At 39.7% G+C, this 23,946-nt stretch overlaps 1 protein-coding gene and 1 long non-coding RNA gene across 4 annotated transcripts in view; one reads left to right on the plus strand and one right to left on the minus strand.

The window, feature by feature from the left end:
- Positions 1-19,009, plus strand: part of TPH1 (tryptophan hydroxylase 1) — a 32,628-nt gene extending 13,619 nt beyond the window's left edge. For all 3 annotated transcript variants that reach the window (XM_086339758.1, XM_086339756.1, XM_086339757.1), the window contains exons 4-11: positions 2,053-2,153; positions 5,082-5,149; positions 5,293-5,489; positions 11,094-11,229; positions 11,956-12,082; positions 13,076-13,171; positions 13,895-14,028; positions 15,769-19,009. In XM_086339758.1, coding sequence (XP_086195884.1) covers positions 2,053-2,153; positions 5,082-5,149; positions 5,293-5,489; positions 11,094-11,229; positions 11,956-12,082; positions 13,076-13,171; positions 13,895-14,028; positions 15,769-15,943 — 1,034 coding nt within the window. In that variant the 3' untranslated portion in view covers positions 15,944-19,009. The remainder of the gene's footprint in view (positions 1-2,052; positions 2,154-5,081; positions 5,150-5,292; positions 5,490-11,093; positions 11,230-11,955; positions 12,083-13,075; positions 13,172-13,894; positions 14,029-15,768) is intronic.
- On the minus strand, positions 1,608-23,905 carry LOC147357651 (uncharacterized). Its single transcript, XR_015142019.1, has 2 exons — positions 23,535-23,905; positions 1,608-2,542 (listed from the first exon to the last, which is right to left on the minus strand). It is a non-coding gene; the product is annotated as an uncharacterized LOC147357651 (long non-coding RNA).
- Between the last annotated feature and the right edge of the window lie 41 nt (positions 23,906-23,946).

The following is a 23,946-nucleotide window of genomic DNA, read 5'->3' on the forward strand; positions in this document are numbered from 1 at the left end:
TATTTAAATTTGCTGAAACTGTTGACAATTACTGATGACTATGATATGAAATATTTTATATGTGAAATACAACATTCTTCCTTGCTCTCACTTCCACCAAAACCAAATGGAAAAGCAGTAAAGCCCTGTATGTTTTCAGATGCTCAGTAGCGAGGATAAAGTCTAAAATCTCTATTGTGAAAAAATCCTTGTAGTTTACTTAGGGCAAAACACAAGCAAATAAACCAGTCACATTTTGTATATGGTACTCAATTTTAAATAATCCCTTCAGATTATGTCACAAGATTGGGGGTGTAATAAACGCTGATATTCATCTGTTATGTATTTGTATGGCTATGTGTGCTAAGTCGCTTCAGTCGTGTCCAACTATTTGTGACCCCACGGACTATAGCCCGACAGGCTCCTCTGTTCATGGAGTTCTCCAGGCAAGAATACTGGAGCGGGTTGCCATTCTCTTCTCCAGGGGATCTTCCTGACCCAGGGATCGAACCTGTGTCCCCTGTATTGGCAGGCAGATTCTTTACTTGGGAAGCCCTGGACTTTGGTTACCTCATCTATAAAATGATAAGTTTTATAGAGGCTAAATTGTTCAGTTGGTATTTAGGGAACAGTAGCTTGTGTCAGATATTTCTACTAAGAAATGGGGATATAAAAAAATAATCTTACCCTAGAGTCATTCCAATTCTTTTCTGTAAGACAGCCATATACGGTTTCATTACAGTAAAACATGGTAAAAGCTTTTGGAGAATTAGAATCATAGTCCCGAGAACCCAGAAGATAGAGAATTAGCGCCACCTACAGGGTCAGGGAGGAGAAGGCAATGGCAACCCACTCCAGTACTCTTACCTGGAAAATCCCATGGGTGAAGGAGCCGGGTGGGCTGCCGTCTATGGGGTCGCACGGAGTCGGACACGACTGAAGCAACTTAGCAGCAGCAGGAACAGCACAGGGTCAGGGAAGGCTTATTTGATTTGGGTCTTGAAGGAGAAGGATATTCTCAGGAAAATTGAAAATGAGGTGGAGCAGGACTGGGAGTGGAATAGGTATTCCAGGGAGAAGAGCTTTAGGAAGACTTAGATATATGAGGGATGGCAAGAAGATCAAAGTGGCAAAGACATATATGATCTCTGCTGCTGCTGCTGCTGCTGCTAAGTCGCTTCAGTCGTGTCCAACTCTGTGCGACCCCATAGACGGCAGCCCACCAGGCTCCCCCGACCCTGGGATTCTCCAGTCAAGAACACTGGAGTGGGTTGCCATTTCCTTCTCCAATGCATGAAAGTGAAAAATGAAAGTGAAGTCGCTCAGTCATGTCCGACCCTTACCGACCCCATGGACTGCAGCCTACCAGGCTCCTCTGCCCATGGGATTTTCCAGGCAAGAGTACTGGAGTGGGGTGCCATATTATCTCTAGGATACTTTCAATCAACAAAAATAAACATTCAGTGAAAGTGAAAGTTGCTTAGTCCTGTCAGACTCTTGGCAACCCCATGGACTATACAGTCCATGGAATTCTCCAGGTCAGAATACTGGAGTGAACAGGCTTTTCCTTCTCCAGGGGATCTTCCCAACCCAAGTATCAAACCCAGGTCTCCAGCACTGGAGGCAGATTCTTTACCAGCTGAGCTACACATTCAGAGTTTTTAATAATTTAAAAGCATTTACATTTAAAGACATTCAGAGTTTTAAACATTTAAATTTAAAAACGAGTTTTTAATAAATTTGCACCTTGATCTGTAAAATTCATCCTTATCTACTTTTTAAGGATAGCTAAAGTTGTAGCTTAAACTGTTTTGAACTTTTTGTCTGTGACTAAAATACATAATTTCTCCAAGACTTAGGAAGTTAAGGCTCAAAACATTTTTAAATTCAAAAATTTTGAATAAGATGTATTTATTAGAACTAGAACAACTTACTTGTTTACATTTTGCCTCAAAGTACAAGCTAAAATAAAAAATCTCATCCAAATGCATTTGTGACTTCCTTAATTTCTTCTTTCTTATTGCCTAATTTAAGAGGATCTCTTCAACTGTTAGTGGTTTTTGTATTTTGCAGGTATGGAAACTGTTCCTTGGTTTCCAAAGAAGATTTCTGACCTGGACCATTGTGCCAACAGAGTTCTGATGTATGGATCTGAACTGGATGCTGACCATCCTGTAAGTTTTTTAAATATAAAATATAAAAATATAATATTTTCATGAAAATAATTTAAAACAAACTAAAAAGTTAAGGATATTATTTTCCTTTTTTAGAGAAAGTGCTTATTCTAGACTAAATAAGGATCTTGATTAATCTGAGTTTCAGGAAGTGTTATTAGACCTTCATGTTGGTGGACTTGATACCAAGTGACTGAAGAGCGTCCAATTTCGTTGGCTCCAAAACATCTGTCCCATGTCTGGAATTCTTAAATTTGAGAGCTCTTCCAAGAATTACGCTACAGTTAAGACTGTGTCTGCAGTTTCTATTAAAATGTGATACAGTACAGGCGTGAGTTGGAGCATTACTAAGTCTGGAGCAGTAGGACTTCTTATGGACATCTAGGATCCTAGGAGGGGAGGAGAAGAGCACGTCTGCATTAGAGTTGTACAGGCCAGGGATTTAATCTAGCTTCTATCACTCATTAGCTGTGTAAATGTGACCGTGTACTGCTTTAGACAGCCCCCAGCTGATCAGTGAATTTATAATAATATCTTATCAAGTATTGGAATTAATAAATTCCTGTAACTGCCCTTGGGGAGCTACAGTCTAGCTGCAAAAGTAAATCATGTATATATAAACACACATATAAGATTTAAATATGAAAAGTGTGCTAAGTGGCATGCAAAGGCTGTTTTGATATGTACACAAGGGAGGGAACACTTCTAGCTGAAGAGATCAGAGAAAGGCAACCTGTTTACTTTGCCTTAGAGAATTTGGGCAGGAAAGAGATGGAGAGAAAGGAAAATTCATTGCAAAATGAGCGAAGATTCAAAGGTAAGAAAATCTGGGGCATGTTTACAGAAAGGGGAAAAGGGTGTAAATCAGTTTTACTGACCTACTACCAAGGCCTGCTGACTTTCACCTCCTAAATACTTCTTAAATTTGTTCCTTGTTTATTCTCACCGTATCCCTTAACTGATCCCTTAACTGGTTTCCCTGTCTTCATCCTTTCCACCTCCATCCCGTCCTCCTTATAGTCACAAGAATGATCTAAAGCCTGAGTGTCACAATTACCCCTCTTGTGCGTAAATACAGATCTAAGAGAATTGAAAACATAAATCCATGCGAAAACTTGTAAATGGATATTCATGAAAGCATTATTCATAGTAGCAAAAAGGTAGAAACAACCCAAATATCCATCATGATGAATGGATAACTTAAGCATGGTATGTCCCCAAAATGAAATAATAATGGCCATGAGGCTTCCCTGGTGGCTCAGATGGTAAAGCCTGCAATGTGGGTGACCCAGGTTTGATCCCTGGGTTGGGAAGATCTTCTGGAGAAGGAAATGGCAACCCACTCCAGTACCCTTGCCTGAAAAATCCCATGGACAGAGGAGCCTGGTATGCTACAGTCCACAGGGTTGCAAAGAGTGGGACACAACTGAGCGACTTCACTTTCCTTTTAATGGCCATAAAAAAGCGTGAAACACTCAACATGCTACAGCATGGGTGAAGAACTTTGAAATCTCTGTCATAGTGAAAGAAAAGCCATTCACAAAAGGCCATATATTGTGTGGTTTCTTTCATATACAATGTCCAGAACAGGCACATTCCTAGCAATAGGAAGTAGATTAGTGACTTTCAGGGCTGGGGATGAGGGAAAATGAGAATAGTCTGCAAATGAGTAGGGTGTTTCTTTTTGGGGTGATAAAGTGTTCTGGAATCATGGTGGAGGTGGTTGCACAATATCCTAAAACCCACTAAATTATACACTTTAAAATGTCAATTTTAAAGTATGTGATTTTACATCTTGATAAAGTTGTTATTAAAAAAAAAACAAAACCCAATGGCTTCCAATTACCCCAAGACTAAAATCCAGGCGGTCAAACAGACCTTTGTTAGCAGGCCTGTAACTAGTCTTCACCGCGCTCCACGCTCTCCAGACTTCAGCAGTGTTGGATTGTGTATGTTTCCCAGGCACAACATGCTATTATTTCTGCGTTGCCCTTGGTGCTGTGCTTCCTGTCCTACACCTAGCTCTCTCAGCTCCTCTTTTGAGACTTAGCTTAGGAGTCAGTGCCGGGGACCCTTTCCTTACCCCCACTGTCCTCTTCACATACTTTGGATTCGAGTTTCTCTTGTGAGTTCGAGTGGTATTTGTGCCTGTCTCTAACAAGCCATTTATCATATGCTTCAAAATCATTGGTTAACATAAACTCCTTGAAGACCTGGATTGTGCTGTGTTTTTCTGAATCTTAGCACAAGGCCAGGGGCATAGTAGGGACTTGTAAATCTATGTTAAACATACAAGTCTCATTCTTTCCTTTCAAGTGTCCTCCCCTTCTTTCCTATTTTGTATTGTTGATTATTTCCTCCTGAGACTTGCTGTTTGATGCCTTATTTTGCCTATTGTTTTTATTAAATATCTTTTATAGGTATAAATTCTAATGTTACTATTTTGTCTGTTTTTATTATCATTATTTGCTTCTGCAAATGATTAATATGTCAGCATTTTGCAATAAACTCCGAGGCTAGATTCAGCTGCCATAATATCAAGTATTAGTAATTACTACTTTGTTATTAATTACTGTATAGGAAAATATAATTGAAGATGTAGTCAGACAATTAAGAAAAAAATCTCGCCCTTGGAAAACAATGTACTTTAACTAGGGTGATACTTTTCTTTTTCCTCAAACTATTTTATTTTTGTAGCAACTGTAGTATTTTTATATCCATAGTATCTTTTATCTTTGTAGTCACTATCATATAAAGCTGTCATATAACATTGACTTTAAAATGATCATAAACTTCTAAACAGTGCTTGCTCAAAATAAGTTATACAGCCCTTCTTTATAGTCACTCGCATACTAATGAAATGTTTTCTAAATTATTTGTCAAGTATATTTTAGAATGGATATTTAAAACCTTTTCTTTAATTATTAGGGCTTCAAAGACAACGTCTACCGTAAAAGACGAAAGTATTTTGCAGATTTGGCTATGAACTATAAACAGTAAGTGTACTATAAAAATAACTTAAAACTTTGAAATAATGAAATAAATGGCATAAATTATGCTCATATAGTAAATAGAAAATAAAATATATGCTGTTTATTGGATGCTAATTCAAAATGACTTCTTCTCTTTATCTCATTAGTGGAGACCCCATTCCTAGGGTTGAATTCACTGAAGAAGAGATTAGGACCTGGGGAACTGTGTTCCGAGAGCTCAACAAACTTTACCCAACCCATGCCTGCAGAGAGTATCTCAAAAACTTACCTTTGCTTTCTAAATACTGTGGATACCGGGAAGATAATATTCCACAATTGGAAGATGTCTCAAACTTTTTAAAAGGTAATGAGCTAATTAATTTTTTTTTAGCTTTTATTTATTTTTATTTACTTTTTTAAAATTAATTTTTATTGTAGTATAGTTGCTTTATGATGTTACTAGTTTCTGCTGTACAGAAAAGTGAATCAGCTGTACCATATCCATATATCGCCTCTGTTACGGGTCTCCTTCCTGTTTTAGCTTTTATTTATTTATTATTTTTTTTGGTTGAGTATGTTTTTCTTTTTTTAAATTTTATTTTATTTTTAAACTTTACAAATTGTATTAGTTTTGCCAAATATCAAAATGAATCCGCCACAGGTATACATGTGTTCCCCATCCTGAACCCTCCTCCCTCCTCCCTCCCCATACCATCCCTCTGGGTCATTCCAGTGCACTAGCCCCAAGCATCCAGTATCGTGCATCGAACCTGGACTGGCAACTCATTTCATACATGATATTATACATGTTTCAATGCCATTCTCCCAAATCTTCCCACCCTCTCCCTCTGCAACAGAGTCCATAAGACTGTTCTATACATCAGTGTCTCTTTTGCTGTCTCGTACACAGGGTTATTGTTAGCATCTTTCTAAATTCCATATATATGCGTTAGTATACTGTATTGGTGTTTTCTTTCTGGCTTACTTCACTCTGTATAATTTTTATAAAAGGAGTATTGAACTCTTTTTCAACCACAACAGAATTTTTAATAGAGGACTAACATCTGGTTATATGGGAAGTCAGAATTTTTCTGTATTCTGTCCTGGAGAATTGGGCACCACATTTGAAGAGGAACATTCATAACCTGGAGCAAATGTGGAGGAAAGTGAGCAGAATTGTAAGGGGATAGGAAAATATATCAGATAAATAAAATCTGAAGGATCCTTAGGGAACCTGGGAATTTAGGGGAGTTTATAACTTTATTTAAATATTTGAAGGTCATCTTATATATTAGAGGGATTATTCTACAGCTCTAAAGTAAAGGACAGTTGGATAGAAAGAGCAAACTTTTAGTTCGAAATGGAGAAGATCTTGCTAAAATAGCCATTTGAAATGCAGCAGGCTAATGAGATGATCAGTTCTACATCCATGGAAATGTTCATGCAAAAGTTCCATACCCATCTGTGACAGAGAAGATTCAGGCACCTTTGGAAAGATTGGAGTAAATGATCTCTGAAGCCCCTTTCTACACTAAGATTCTACTGTTTTCCCAAAGAAGATGTTTTAGGGGAAGCATAAATGAAGAGTAAGGACAACTTTCCTCCTTTTAGTCCATCATGCTTACTTGGGCCAGGTTTCCTTATTTTTTCCTAGCTAAAATAAGAAATAAAATGACCAATGATCTCCAGAGTCTACAATATGTAAGAGAAATAAACATCCCCTTTGATCTCAGCAGATTAGAACTTTAGGGGAAAAAATAGAAGTTATGTTTTTGACTGAAAGGGAGTTTAGTGAAAGTGAAAGTTGCTCAGTCGTGTCCGACTCTTTGCAACCCCATGGACTATACAGTCCATGGAATTTTCCAGGCCAGAATACTGGAGTGGGTAGCCTTTCCTTTCTCCAGGGGATCTTCCCAGCCCAGGGATTGAAACCAGGTCTCCTGCACTGCAGACGGATTCTTTACCAGCTGAGCCACAAGGGAAGCCCAAGAATACTGGAGTGAGTAGTTTATCCCTTCTCCAGCAGATCTTCCTGACCCAGGAATCGAACCAGGGTCTCCTGCATTGCAGGAGGATTCTTTACCAACTGAACTATCAGGAAAGCCCGAAAGCGAGTTTATCTTACTGAGTTGAGTAGATATGTAGATATTTATAACAGTCTATGTGATAAATTCAAAAACAGTATTTTCCAATCACAATAGAATTTATTACATAGACTGTTATAAACATCTACATATTTTTTCAACTCCATAATTCTCATTCCTCAACCACTGTATACAAAACTAAGAACTAAACAGAAGATGGCAATATAGTTTTTTCAAGGGAAGAACCCATGGTAGTAGTTCCTATGAAAACTAGATTTAAAAATAGTAGTGATTAAGAATGGCAGAGAACCAAAGCACATGAACTTGTGGGGCTTAACAAAGATAGACTAGCATATGCTGCAGAAGTTATTATCAAGTCACATTTGCATGAGATTTAGAGGAAATATTTTGTTATGGATATGAAACTGAAAGCTGATCACTTGGGGTCTGGAGCTTGAGCAGGCTGCAGAACTTATAGCTAAAGATGTTTCAAGGGAAAGTATCAAAGACAGAAACCAAAATTAAGAGTCAGCTCCAACAAAATGTGAGTTGGAAAGGGCTACCTACCCTGGCAAATATGGTGGCCACTAGACAACTGTGGTTGTTTAAATAATTAAAATAAATGTAAATCAAGATGTTAGTTCCCCAACCACATTAGCCACATTTCAGTGCTCAGTAGCCACACATGGCTAGTGGATACCCTACTGGGTAGTCCACATAATGAACATCTCCATCTTTGTGGAAAATTCTTTTGCCCATCAGAGTGGGAGAATCCAAGTACAAAGGAATGGGGTGGAACTGGAATTACCAGAATGTGTGAACTGAAGTTGAAAGGTTCTAGGATGACCCATTAGGGCTGCTAGAACTAACATCAAAACAAGATGTCCTTTTCATCATAGGGGACTGGAATGCAAAAGTAGGAAGTCAAGAGATACCTGGAGTAATAGGCAAGTTTGGCCTTGAAGAACAAAATGAAGTAGGGCAAAGGCTAACAGAGTTTTGCCAAGAGAATGCACTGGTTGTAGCAAATACCCTCTTTGACAACACAAGAGACAACTCTACACATAGACATCACCAGATGGTCAATACTGAAATCAGATTGATTATATTCTTCGCAGCTGAAGATGGAGAAGCTTTATACAGTTAGCAAAAACAAGACCGGGAGCTGACTGTGGCTCAGATCATGAACTCATTGCAAAATTCAGACTTAAATTGAAGAAAGTAGGGAAAACCACTAGACGATTCAAGTATAACCTAAATCGAATCCCTTACAATTATACAGTGGAAGTGACAAATAGATTCAAGGGAATAGATCTGATAGACAGAATGCCTGAAGAACTATGGACGGAGGTTTGTGACATTGTACAGGAGGCAGTGATCAAGACTATCTCCAAGAAAAAGAAATGCAAAAAGGCAAAATGGTTGTCTGAGGTTGTCTTAGAAATACCTGAGAAAAGAAGAGAAGCTAAAGGCAAAGGAGAAAAGGAAAGCTATACCCATCTGAATGCAGAGTTCCAAAGAATAGCAAAGAGAGATAAGAAAGCCTTGCTCAGTGATCAATGCAAAGAAATAGAGGAAAACAATAGAATGGGAAAGACTAGAGATCTCTTCAGGAAAATTAGAGATACCAAGCAAACATTTCATGCAAAGATGGGCACAATAAAGGACAGATATGGTATGGACCTAATAGAAGCAGAAGACATTAAGAAGAGGTGGCAAGAATGCACAGAACTATGCAAAAAAGATCTTCAGGAACCAGATAACCATGATGGTGTGATCACTCACCTAGAGCCAGACATCCTGGAATTTGAAGTCAAATGGGTGTTAGGAAGCATCACTACGAACAAAGCTAGTGGAGGTGATGGAATACCAGCTGAACTGTTTCAAATCCTAAAAACGATGCTGTTAAAGTGCTGCACTCAATATGACAGCAAATTTGGAAAACTCAACAGTGGTCATAGGACTGGAAAAGGTCAGTTTTCATTCCAATCCCAAGGAAAGACAATGCCAAAAAATGTTCAAACTACTGCACAATTGCACTCATCTCACATGCTAGCAAAGTAATGCTCAAAATTCTCCAAGCAAGGCTTCAACAGTACGTGAACTGAGAACTTCCAGATGTTCAAACTGGATTCAGAAAAAGTAGAGGAACCTGAGATCAAATTGCCAACATCTGTTGGATCAGAAAAAGCAAGAGAGTTCCAGAAAAAGATCTACTTCTGCTTTATTGACTATGCCAAAACCTTTGACTGTGTGGATCCCAACAAACTGTGGAAAATTCTTCAAGAAATAGGAATACCAGACCACCTGACCTGCCTTCTGAGAAATCTGTATGCAGGTCAAGAAGCAACAGTTATAACTGAACATGGAACAATAGACTGGTTCCAAATTGGGAAAGGAGCATATTGTCAAGGCTGTATATTGTCACCCTGCTTACTTAACTTACATGCAGAGTACATCATGCGAAATGCCAGGCTGGATGAAGCACAAGGTGGAATCAAGATTGCCGGAAGAAATATCAATAACCTCAGATACGCAGATGACACCACCCTTATGGCAGAAAGCAAAGAGGAACTGAGGAGACTCTTGGTAAAAGTAAAAGAGGAGAGCGAAAAAGCTGGCTTAAAATACAACATTCAAAAAACTAAGATCATAGCATCCGGTCCCATCACTTCATGGCAAATAGATGGGGAAACAATGGAAACAATGAGAGACTTTATTTTCTTGGGTTCCAAAATCACTGCAGATGGTGGTTGCAGCCATGAAATTAAAAGATGCTTGCTCCTTGGAAGAAAAGCTATGACCAACCTAGACAGCATATTAAAAAGCAGATACATTACTTTGCCGACAAAAAGGTCCATCTAGTCAAAGCTATGGTTTTTCCAGTAGTCATGTATAGATGTGAGAGTTGGATCATAAAGAAAGCTGAACACTGAAGAATTGATGCTTTTGAATGGCAGTGTAGGAGAAGAGTCTTGAGAGTCCCTTGGACTGCAAGGAGATCCAACTGGTTCATCCTAAAGGAAATTGGTCCTGAATATTCATTGGAAGGACTGATGCTGTAGCTGAAACTCCAATACTTTGGCCACCTGATGCGAAGAATTGACTTACTGGAAAAGACCCTGATGCTGGGAAAGATTGAAGGCAGGAAGAGAAGGGGACAACAGAGGATGAGATGGTTGGATGGTATCACTGATTCGATGAGCACGAGTTTGAGCAAACTCCTGGAGTTGGTGATGGACAGGGAAGCCTGGTGTGCTGCAGTCCATAGGGTCGCAAATAATCAGACGTGACTGAGCGACTGAACTGAACTGAGAGTTTGAAATGAAGGACAGTATTAGAGCTTATAGAGGTCCCCAGAGCCACTGCAGCAAGTAACTTTCACAGTGGGCATGCAGTCTCAACTGTTGGGGAATGAAAGCGCACCAGTCAGTTCAGATAATAAAGAAACTACAAGAGGGAGTACTGGCTAAGAATGTCATAGTTTCAAAAAATGGTTCTGGTGTAAATTAACAGATTTTTAAAGTTTTTTTTTTTTTTTTTTTAAAGAAAGATTATCTAAGGAACAGTTTAACCTCTTCATGGAGACAGCAAGGTGCAGTGTAGGGCCTGGGTTCATCCTACATTTATCATCTGCTGTGTGGCCTTGGGCACATTATTGAGTCTTTGAGCCATAGTTTTATGGTTGGCACAATCATAAACATGAAAGGAGATGTCATGTGTAAAAGTTCTTAAGTCATCGTCTGGCCATTGTAATTATGACTTGTGTGACACGTTTTAGCTTCATGTTCTCCCTCCAAGTGGTAACTTGGTGCCACTGGCAGAATTAAAATGTTGCAGCAACTAGTCTATTCTGGGGAACATTTTTCTCCTTTGCTTTGCAGAACGCACAGGTTTTTCTATCCGTCCTGTGGCTGGTTACTTATCACCAAGGGATTTCTTATCAGGCTTAGCCTTTCGAGTTTTCCACTGCACACAGTATGTGAGACACAGTTCAGATCCTCTCTACACTCCAGAACCGTAAGTACCTCTATCGCAGCTCCATCCATCAGTATGGTACTTACCTCACGAGTTTTGTTTTCATGAAGATCAAGTGAATTAGCACATGTAAAGCATTTTGAATGGTGCTTGGCCTGTAATACATGTTCTCTGCGCTATACAGGCTAGCCATTACTATTACCAGTAGTAACTGACAACCTGTTAGGTACCAAGTACTGTTCTAAGCATAGGGGATGTAAGACTGAAAAAAATTCAAAGTTTCCTGCCCTCCTAGGGCTTATATTCCAATGGGAGATACAGAAAATAAACAAACAAGTAAATATGAATAAAATAGAATATCAGGTGGTTATAAGTTCCATGGAGAAAAATAAAGCAGGGAAAGGGGACAGAGGTGTGTGTGTGTGTGTGTGTGTGCGTGTGTGTGTTTCTATTTTGAAAAGGGTGATCAGAGAAGGACTCTCTGAAAAGGTGACATTTGAACAGAGACCTGATTTGGGGGTGGAGGTGGGGCGACATGTGGATGTCTGTGGGTATGTGCGTGAATTTATGTATATGTGTTTGTGAATGCTCAAGGTTTTGAACCAAAATAATTTCTTTACTATAAAAATGTCCTTTGTGGTCCATTTCCAAAGTAATACCACCTGATCAGTTTGAATAAAAAGTAAGATCAGGTTTTTATTTGATTGAATGGTTGATCATGCATTTATGTTAAACGTCATAGTGTGACAACTTGTACCTCTTTTTCAGAGATACCTGCCATGAACTCTTAGGTCATGTTCCTCTTTTGGCTGAACCTAGTTTTGCTCAGTTCTCCCAAGAAATTGGCCTGGCTTCTCTTGGAGCTTCAGAAGAGGCTGTTCAAAAACTGGCAACGGTATAAATCTGGAAATCGCTATACAGATCATTAATTCTTAACTGGGGTGGGATGTGGGTTTTTGTGTAGTTTAAAAGTACATATTCCAGATGAGCATTAGAAAATTTGTCTCTGCTCATATTTAATTTAATTTAAATAGTTTAAATAACACTAAAGGAAGACATTTAAGGTTTATCCAAAGAAGACGTGGTAGGCTACAGTCCACGGGGTTGCAAAGAGGCAGGCAAGACTGAGAGACTTCACTTCACTTCACTTAAAGAAGACATGAGCTTAAAAAAAAAAGGCAGAGAAATAAAGAACACTAGAATACAACAATGTTAATAGTTTATATACCCTTTTTTTCAGTAAAAAATGATAGGTTCTCTAAAAATGATGCTAAAACATTTTTTAGCATTTTATAAGACATCATGCTGGAAATACAAATATGAGTAAAGTTTAATTCCCACCTTCAAGGAACTTAATGTGTTAGTCACTCACTCATGTCCTACTCTTTGTCACCTTATGAATTGTAGCCGGTTAGGCTCCTCTGTCCATGAAATTCTCCAGGCAAGAATACTGGAGTGGGTAGCCATTCCCTTCTCCAGGGGATCTTCCTGACCTAGGGATTGAACCTGGGTCTCCTGCATTGCTGGCAGATTCCTTACCACAGAGCCACCTGGGAAGCCCATAAAATGGTTTATTATATTTTAAAATTAATGTCAATATTTAAATTTTGTCTCAGTTTACATTTGAATATGGTAAATATAGTTAGCTATATCCCACATACACGGAAGGTCCTTAGGGTCCTTAGTTATACTTAAAAGTATGTAAGAGTTCCAGGAACAAAAGTTTGGGAAGTCTGACTTGGTCAAGGCCAGACTGTAGAAATACTTGTGAGCCAATCTGGGGTCTTGGATTTTATTCCAGGGTAAATTGGGTCAGTGCCTAAACGTCGTAATTTGTTTTAAACTGAGCCATCCACGATGTGAAGGTAATGCTGATGTCCTTTTGCAGTGCTACTTCTTCACTGTGGAGTTTGGTCTGTGCAAACAAGAGGGGCAGCTAAGAGTCTTTGGTGCCGGCTTACTTTCTTCCATCAGTGAACTCAAAGTAAGAGTTGTAAATATTTGCATGTAACCATATTCACTTAATGTAATTGATGCGACCTGAAATAGTTTCTGGATTTGAACAAGAGCTTACTGTGGAAAATACTTGGGGTGGCAGTAAGCATTACCTAAGAGGTATTTTTCTCTCTTTCCTAAGTTTTCTGAATATAGATGCCTATTCAGAATATAGATATATCTTCTAAATAAATAAGTATTTTAAAGCTTTGGCTTAACAAAGTCTTGCTGTTTCCTCACTGTTTTTGGTGTGCTAACAATAACTTCAGTACTTTCTAGGGAATTCTTCAATGAGATTTATTATGTATCCAATAAAGGAATGAACCTCTGTTTGTTAGGTGGTGAATGGAAGGTACAGTCCTGCTCTCAAAGAGCCCACCACCTGCTGGAGGGTACAAGTCATGTATAGGAATAACTACTGCTGGGTAGAAGGCAGATGCCATATTAACAGTAAATAAATAAAGATCCTTGGGTATATCCTACATGGAGAAGAGTGTTATACAGAGTGGGGCATTTTATAGGGAATAGCAATTCATTTGTTTTACTTTAGTATATTGTGGATTAAATAGAGATGTAGGAAATAAGTTTGGAATTGTAGATTGGGACCACTCTGTAATGCATTCAGAGGTGTGCTGATTCTGGCAGTTGTGTGAAGAAGGTGATCTATGAAAATGGGTAGTATTTTTTGATTCATGGACTCTTTGTCCTCTAGCATGCTCTTTCTGGACATGCCAAAGTAAAGCCCTTTGACCCCAAGATTACATGCAAACAGGAGTGTCTCATCACAACTTTTCAGGATGTCTACTTTGTATCTGAAAGCTTTGAAGATGCAAAGGAGAAGATGAGGTAAAGTATATCTTCCTCATACCTTAATTTTCCTCTGCCTTATATAGGTCCAGTAATGTAACAAGTCACAGAAGTAAACAGCTAATAATTAGAAGCCCTCTACGCTTACTCCTCGGAAGGAAAGTTATGACCAACCTAGATAGCATATTGAAAAGCAGAGACATTACTTTGCCAACAAAGGTCCATCTAGTAAAGGCTATGGTTTATCCAGTGGTCATGTATGGATGTGAGAGTTGGACGGTGAAGAAAGCTAAACACTGAAGAATTGATGCTTTTGAACGGTGGTGTTGGAGAAGACTCTTGAGAGTCCCTTGGACTGCAAGGAGATCCAACCAGTCCATTCTGAAGGAGATCAGCCCTGGGATTTCTTTGGAAGGAATGATGCTAAAGCTGAAACTCCAGTACTTTGGCCACCTCATGAGAAGAGTTGACTCATTGGAAAAGACTCAGATGCTGGGAGGGATTGGGGGCAGGAGGAGGGGGGGACGACAGAGGATGAGATGACTGGATGGCATCACTGACTCGATAGACGTGAGTCTGGGTGAACTCCGGGAGTTGGTGATGGACAGGGAGGCCTGGCATGCTGCGATTCATGGGGTCCCAAAGAGTCGGACACGACTGAGCAACTGAACTGAACTGAACTGAGCTGAGGCACCTTCTGCCTGGAACATATCTCCCTTCCACAGTAAATATTTAGGATGTGTTGTTTACAGTTATGTTCAGGGTTGCAAATATGAATCAGATACACTGAGAAACTGGTTACTTCCCATTCCTTCCTATCAGAGAGTTTAGAATCTAATAGGGAAAACAAAATGTATGCAAATTACTATATACCAAATTGGAAGCCTTAAAGAGATACAGATGAAACATCATTTTGCATTTTATCCAGGAGCAATTCATTCCAGCTAGGGGAGAGGGAAAGTTTAATGGCATTTCAAAAAGGACATGAAGTATACAAAGTGTTTCAGTTCAGTTTAGTTCAGTCGCTCAGTCGTGTCCGACTCTTTGCGACCCTATGATTCGCAGCATACCAGGCCTCCCTGTCTATCACCAACTCCCGGAGTTCACTCAGATTCACGTCCATAGAGTCGGTGATGCCATCCAGCCATCTCATCCTCTATCATCCCCTTATCCTCCAGCCCCCAATCCCTCCCAGCATCAGAGTCTTTTCCAATGAGTCAACTCTTCTCATGAGGTGGCCAAAGTATTAGAGTTTCAGCTTCAGCATCAGTCTTTCCAATGAACACCCAGGACTGATCTCCTTTAGGATGGACTGGCTGGATCTCCTTGCAGTCCAAGGGACTCTCAAGAGTCTTCTCCAACACCACACTTCAAAAGCATCAATTCTTCGGCGCTCAGCTTTCTTCACAGTCCAACTTTCACATCCATACATGACCACTGGAAAAGCCATAGCCTTTACTAGATGGACCTTTGTTGGCAAAGTAATGTCTCTGCTTTTGAACATGCTATCTAGGTTGGTCATAACTTTCCTTCCAAGGAGTCTCTTTTAATTTCATGGCTGCAATCACCATCTGCAGTGATTTTAGAGCCCAAAAAAATAAAGTCTGACACTTTTTCCACTGTTTCCCCATCTATTTCCCATTAAGTGATGGGGCCAGATGCCATGATCTTCGTTTTCTGAATGTTTAGATATGTTCAATGTTAGACTAATGGACAGTATTCTGTTTTCATCATTTTCCCCCTAGAAACTGATTGCCTCTGATTTGTTTTCTTATATAGAGAATTTACCAAGACAATCAAGCGTCCATTTGGAGTGAAGTATAATCCGTATACACGGAGTATTCAGATCTTGAAAGATACCAGGAGTATAACCAGTGCCATGAACGAGCTTCAGCATGAGCTGGATGTTGTCAGTGATGCCCTTGCTAAGGTCAGCAGGCAGCTGAGCATCTGACAGTTACCAGTCCTCATCCTCAAAGCATCTGAGCACCAATTCAGATGCCTGTGGGCCAACTGTGGCTTTGCTTAAAGAGCTGATTGTGGAGGGACAGCAGCCAAACAATATTCTCTACTCACATTCTTTAAGGGACCATTACTCTTTGAAAATGAGTACCCAGATACCCCGAGCACACATCTAGATATTTTAGCCACTACTTATTTTTTTCTTTTGGTAACAGCTTTTGTGAAGTATAATTCACATACGATACAATTCACTTACCATCCCAGTTTTTATAGAGAATTTGCTTGACCCAATGGATAAATCTATTCTTAGCCTGATTTTATTTTCCCCAGTTCTTCTTGAGTAAAATGATGATCACTTAAAATACCTTGATGGTTATTATGGAGCTAATCCATATTGTTATCTAAGATCGTCTTATTTCTACAGTATCTTACTTATCATCAAATTTGGGCCAAGCTTGGTCACATTCACATGCCTCAATTTAATAGGAAACCAACTCTCTCCACTGCTAGCCTGAGCAAAAGCAGAGAGAGCTTTGCATATGAAACATGCCTAGTAAAGAGCAGATAGTCTAATTTTAAGTGTAATGTCTTATAGGGAAATAGGAGTATCTAAATCTAGAAAGGCTGATTGGGACATAATCGTTAAGAATTTGTGACTTTATTTTGTAGGCACTAGGGAGCCCCTGCCGAGTGACCATCCTCCTTGGGGATGGTCTTTTCTTTCTATGGCACTCTGTATGTTTTACACGATCTGCCTTACTCAGGAGGCCAAAGGGAACTTGGTGGGTGTGCCACTTGCAAGGCCCTGAACTCAGACATGCAGCCCCAGAGAATGTCCTCAGGTTAGCAGGAGACAGTGTTGTTAAGAGGGAGAGTTCAAACTGAGACAGAGGAGAGACGTACCAAGTTAAAGTTGGAAAGCAGTGCCAAGCACTTTATTTCCAAGGTATAAGCAGAGACCATAAATAGGAAGGCCAGGCGTGAGGGTATAGGGTGCGGAAATGGGGAAGAAAATGGTGTAAGAAATGTCAGGAAGAGCGTTTTCAGACTGACACTGAAACAGTGAAGGTAGCTAGCACTGGCTTTTATGTGGTGTCAGCGGTGTAGTACAAGGAGCAGGTCTGGTATTAATGCGTAACTCTGGAGGCCACAGGACAGGCTTTATTTTTTCAGTTTGCTCCTATTCTCCCCCCACCCACGAAAAGAAGACTTTCCTCAAGTTTCTGCTTTTGGCCCTCTTTTCTCTCTGCTTTCTGTTCATGGAGATGTCATCCGTGTCCATAACTTCAATTCTTATTCCGTATGTGTCCCATATTTGCAATTCTAATTCTTAACACCTGTCTTGAGTTTTTGCCTTTTAAATCCAACTGCCTACTAGATATTTCCATCTAATGCCCCATAAATTAGGCCAATGTTGTGTAACTTCTTGTCACACTATTTACATAGAATGAAATGGGGTTGTGCATAATGGCAGCCCTGCCAAGAATTTTAAACTCTATAGGTCTAAAAAGGAACTCAGAATCACCTGAATATTGTGCTCCATCAGTTTCCTCTCCCAGTGATCTCATTTCTATTAATGGTGAATGAAACTGAAACTGTTAGTCACTCAGTCGTGTTTGATTCTTTGTGATACCATGGACTGCAGACCACCAGACTTCTCTGTCCATGGGATTCTCCAGGCAAAAATACTGGAGTGGGTAGCCATTCCCTTCTCCAGGGGATCTTCCCGACCCCAGGATGGAACCTGAATCTCCTGCATTGCAGGAAGATTCTTTACTGTCTGAGCCACCAGGGAAGCCAGGGTCATATTTTCAGCCAATTTTCTGTTCATAATCAGCTACTTTAAAAACTGTGTCCTTAATTTTTTTCACATTAATAGTCAAATTGTATATCATTTAACATTTTTTTCCAACAGATCACTAGATATTTTAATCCTTTTTAGGCCTCAAAGGAAAATTTAAAAACTCTTAAAATTTATTTCATTTTATGTTATACAAGGAAATAGAATTAGGAAGAGTAATTTATGGTACTTCAGATTTTTACATTACTTGTAAATTTTAATAGCTGATCAACTGTTAAATATACCTTTGATAGTACTAGATCTAAGTCAGTTAATCTGAAACCATTTGAAATACTGGTTAAGTAGTTTATAGTATTTGGTTGCAAGGAAATCTATGAAGCAAACCATGATAGATAGCAAATAAAAAATTATGCATACTGTGTCTGGTTATTTTCATGTAACCTTGATTATGGTAAAGAATCATAGTTATTGAATTTTTAAATGATGGTATTTCAAATCACTATGATTAAAGCACACTAAAGTAAATGTTAAAGACACAACAATTATAATTCACATCTTCAGAATAATTGAAACATTTTATGATTGATGTCAGATTTTTGCAACTCTGAATTTGTGATGTTTGGTAAATGAGGAATCCTGAGAGTCTTAGAGTTTTCATGCATTTTAAATATATTTCTTCAAAGCCTCAAGGAATATGTTAATACTTACTCAAATATCAGAACAGACTTGAACCAAAAGTGCGGTTCATAATGGTTAATCAGTGAGTTATTACTCAGAGACACAGATGGTATTTTCCTGACTTTTTGAAGAACGAACGCTTCAAAATCTGGTTGTCAGAATGCCTACATTTCTTAATCTGCCTATTTTGTCGTTTGGAGTTATACAGTGGTAATGACACACCAAAGTGTGTCCAAACTGAAAGAAAAAATCCTGGAATTACTAGAGCAACACATAATAGAGTTTGTATATTACTCTCTAGGAAATGTATAAAGACACTGTTGTCTTATTTCAGTCTTGTCTTTATTTTACAATGTGATACACATTTATGATTTGAAAGTTTGTTAGTCATTTGGATAATAAAAGGACACAAAATTTATGTTTTCAATAAGCACATATTTTTTGTCAAATGTATGTTGAAAATGGATTTAAATGTATATTAGAATTTTATTAGTTTCAAAAATCTGTAACATCCTTATTCCTTTTAAAAAGCCTATGAGTATGTGATATAAGTGAAATCAAATACACCTGGAAAACCTAGTAACCAGTTTTTGGAATTCTTGATAAAGTTTCAGTCTTGTGTTTCTCATCTGTTAAGTGGGCTAGATGTACTTTCCTGGGTTATTGTGAGAATTACATTGTGAGAGGACTCTGTAAAAATAAACTTATTAGCCATATGTAAAGAATCATTGGGGCTTCCCAGGTGGCTCGGTGGTAAAGAATCAGCCTACCAATGCAGGGGACATGGGTTTGATCCCTGGTCCAGGAAGATCCCCGAAGAAGGAAATGGCAACTCACTCCAGTGAGAACCCCATGGACAGAGGAGCCTGGCATGCTGTACTCCTCGGGGTCACAAAAGAGTCAGACCTGACTTAGCCACTGAACAACAGCAAAGAATCATTAACCTCCTTATCAGAAATCCTTCATAGCTTCTGGATGATTTTATCTTCCTCCAGAAGAAATTAACTTTTGCTTGAGCAGGCAGTGCTTAGTCCAAGTAGGAGCTAAGTCAACTTGATGATACATTTCAGTCTTTGAGGGCTGGTCTATTTCCAGGTCACCTCTACTCTTAGGGTGCAGCTCTTTGGGAATCTCAGAGGAGAGCTTTGAGTATGTACCAGGGCTTTTCCTTGGGGATCCTGGACTTCTGCTCTCCTTTCCTTTACTCTTACTCCTCCTGATCGCATAAAATTGCTAAAAGTACTGTTCAGTTTCTCAGCTTCTCAGCTGCTGCTTTCAGCCCAGCTCCTTTTTTTCTTTGAGCCCAGCTTCTTAGCCTCCAAGTCACTGCTTGCTAATTAACAAATGCTTCAAGTAGAAAAGTAGTGCCAAATGAAATCTCTCAGCTTTTAGATCCTGGCCCTCCAAGTTCTGGCTGCTTTCATAGCTCTCCAATGACTTAAAACAAATTTAAAAAATATTTTCCCATCTTTCCTAATTGTTTTTGGTGAGAGAACTGGTCTGTAGCTAGCTAATCTGCATATATTCTGCATATATTCTAAATTCTGCATATATTAGCTATTTCTGCATATATTCTGTGGAAATCTGACCCTGGAGTAAATCATTTAATTTCTTTGAGCCTCAGCTTTCTCATCTATAAAATAATGATCCCAACAATACTTATTATACCAGTAATATTGACAGGATCAAATAAGATAATCTAAAAGAAAAAACTTCCTAACCTGTATAGTATACAGATATATTCCGTATACTCAAAAAACTTCCTATTTTCCTCTTATGGGGAGACAAGGCACCTGAAAGTGTTACCATCAAATAATTCAAATCTAGCTTCATTCAATAATTCATCAAATAATTTGTATCTAGCTTCATTGCTCAAACTCATGTCTGACTCGATGGACGTGAGTTTGAGCAAGCTCGGGGAGTTGGTGACAGACAGGGAAGCCTGGCGTGCTGCAGTCAATGGGGTTGCAAAGAGTTGGACATGACTGAGTGACTGAACTGAACTGAGCTTCATTCAAGAACTGAAACTCAACCAAGCTGCTAATGGGAAGAGCTAGTCAGTGGTATGTACATAGTTCAAATATTGATAGTAGCTTCACTGCAACACTTTCAAGAAATTGTATTAAGGGATATAACTTGATAATATAAGTTAGTTAAAGTACTGATGCGTGTATATTCAAGGGATGAAACTGAGTAACAACTGTATTCTTCCCGATCCTCTCACTATGAAAACTGACCCTAGGTTGTTCCTTCATATGCCCTTTTGGATGAAATCTCAGGTCCCTGTATTGAATTTTCTGCTCACTTTAAGTCCTTAGCTTCTAAGCTGTTTCTCTCATTTCAGTATTTAAAAATTCCAGTGTTATAAATTTTAAGATTAAAGTTTTTCTTCTCCTCTAGAACTGAGAAAGGAAGAGATGTGCTTTGTGTTTTTATTTTCTTGTGGCTCATTCTCTACTCACAAGAATGCCTCTGGCTCCACCAGGGTTTGGGGATGGTGATGAGGAGGAGAGGTAAGGAGTAAGAAGTTCTTTTTGGTTTGATACTATTGACTTGGTATATATGCTTTCTGTACTTGGTAAGTATTTAGTGTTGACTCATTGTCTGTGGGTGTTTTGAAAGAGCTTCCTACTTCTTATTTCTTGGAATCTCTTAATTCGGGTATATTAATGTCTCTGAATGGGATGCTGAATTCATCTCGCTCAGCCTTTATGGATCTAGTAGTCAACTCTCCTGTGGGGGTCCCTTCAGCCCTCCAGAAATTCCCATGGGCTGAGTCTAACACTATACCCTGGGCAATTTGCTCACGCATGGGAAACACTCACATAGGAGATATTCAGACATTCTTTGTCTTAAAATCTCTGGACATGAAAGACCCCTCCAAAGTAACAATATCTCTGCTCACTATCAGAGCAGTTATCTGGCCAGAAGCCATTGGATATTTCTCAGCATGAAATGGACAGCAACCTGAAGTGAAAATCGCTTAGTTGTGTCTGACTCTTTGCAACCACGTGGACTGTACAGTCCATGGAATTCTCCAGGCCAAAATACTGGAGTGGGTAGCCTTTCCCTTCTCCAGGGGATCTTCCCAACCCAGGGATCGAACCCAGGTCTCCCGCATTGCAGGGGGATTCTTTACCAGCTGAGCCACCAGGGAAGCCCAGATAGCAACCTGCCTGGTCCCAACATGGAGGGATACATGCCAAGCTCTCAGTGGCCCTGCTGACACCTGCCTTTCCTTAGACACAAAATGGGCAGGATTCGTAGTACACTGACAATATTGCACGTATCGTCTCAGACTTCTCTTTCAACCTCTTCAACCTCTTTCATAGACTTCCAGGGTATGTGAAGGTTTCTAGACACCTTCACAAGCTCTGCTTTGGTGGTTTTGTACCTCATTTTATAATGTGGGAGTAATTGGCACTTACTACTTTAGTGAAAGTGAAAGTGAAGTTGCTCAGTCGTGTCCAACTCTTTGCTACCCCATGGACTGTAGCCTACCAGGTTCCTCTGTCCATGGGATTCTCCAGGCAAGAATACTGGAGTGGGTTACCATTTCCTTCTCCAGGGGATCTTCCCGACCCAGAGATTGAACCCAGGTCTCCCGCACTGGAGGCAGATGCTTTAACCTCTGAGCCACCAGGGAAGCCCAAGAGTCCTAGCCAAATGGAGATGAGGAGGGTCTCATTTTATACTATTACATATGCTTAAAAGGAATGGTCAGGGACTTCCCTAGTGGTCCAGTGGTTAAGAGTCTACCTGCCAATGCAGGAGACAAGGGTTTGATCCTTGGTTGGGGAAGATACCACCTGCAGCAGGGCAGCTGAGCCCCGTGTGCTGCAACTACTGAAGTCCTATGCCTAGAGCCCATACTCTACAATAAGAAAAGCCACTGCGATGAGAAGCTTGCACACTGCAATGAAGAGTAGCCCTTGCTCACCACAACTAGAGAAAGCCTGTGTGCAGCAATGAAGATCCACCACAGCCAAAAATATCAATCAATTAATTAATTTTAAAAAAAGGAACGATAGTCTGATCATATAAAAGGCCACTCTTATAAAACAGGCTTCCCTGGTGGCTCAGCTGGTAGAGAGTCTGCCTGCAATGCTGGAGACCTGGGTTCGATCCCTGGGTTGGGAAGATCCCCTGGAGAAGGGAACAGCTATCCACTCCAGTATTCTGGCCTGGAGAATTCCATGGGCTGTATGTGGTCACAAAGAACGGGACATGACTGAGTGACTTTCACTAAATCATTTAACTTATAAAACAATCAGCAAACAGTATAGTTTTTGCACATCAAGTTCTCTTGAGAACAAAGAGCTGCTTTGCCTCTAAGGTTTTCATTTTTATTAGCATGGTCCTCCATGTTTTCAAGATGCCACAGATTGGACAGGTAAACGTGAGGTGCTGCCCTTAAGTGGTCTTTAGGCAGAAACACCAAGGAGTGGGTGGAGTGAAAGAATGGGAAATACTATAAGAGCTCAGGGAGACACTAGCAAGGGCCTCTCAGGTATAAAGGGTGATGAGTACTGGAGGCTTGTGTCAGCAGAGGGGTCAAGAACCACTGAATATGGACTATCTTTTTAATGTGACCCCATTTGTACCCGCAAGATAAGTTGTGGCTTGGAGTCTGGGTTGTGTACAAAAAGTACAAAAAAGAAAATAAAAATCACCTGTAATCCAACACCCAGCGTGTGTGTGCATGAAATTGATATATTTGCTTTAATTATACATCATGAATATTTCTGTTACTATTTTACAAAACGTTTTTTTTTTAATGGCAGCCTAGTATTCAAGTGCATGGCTATACAATTTAATCAATTTGTTTTTGAACTTTAAGGACTTCAGATTCTAAGTTCTTTACTATTATATGTAACCCCATAATGAATAACTTGGAGTACAAGGGTTTGTGCATAGTTCCAATTTTTTTTCTTGTGATAAATGAACAGAAGTGGAATTGCTATCTTCATATTCGTAGTATTCTTTGCTACATTTTCCTTCAGAAAAATTGTCCGATAGTGTATGAAGGTGTGTCTGATAAAAGCTGTTTTATATGAAAATTTTTGCTGGATGAAAATCATTCAGTTATTATCCAAGTTATTACCTGATGATCAGAATCCGGGCAGGGGCTATGCTGGAAGCGCTGAGGGTTAGAAGGCCGCTCTGGCAGGCAGGAATCAGTTGAAAACCAGCCTCCTTAGTTCAGTATCCGGGGGTGAGTTCCCGCTCCGTGCCAGGAGCTGAGGGCGTTGAGCAACGCTGTAAGACACTACATTCGCCCACTAGGAAGCACCCTTCGATCTTGCAAACTGCACACCAAAGCAGGCCCGAAGCCAGTTTGGCCTAAGACACAGTCAGGACCCTTTCCACCTCCCTTCCCAGGCTCAATTTCTTCCCCATCAAAATGGTGATGCAATCCCCGTTCTGTCAGCCACTCCGCGCCGTCATGGGGCTCTAACCTGAGCGAGCTTTCTGAACCGTTTAGCGTAGCGCAAGCGTACAGAATTATTACTAAA

The sequence above is a fragment of the Bos grunniens genome, chromosome 15 (genome assembly GCF_055505025.1).
Source record: "Bos grunniens cultivar Pamir isolate PY7600 chromosome 15, Bosgru_T2T1.0, whole genome shotgun sequence".
In the NCBI taxonomy this organism is placed as follows: Eukaryota; Metazoa; Chordata; class Mammalia; order Artiodactyla; family Bovidae; genus Bos; species Bos grunniens.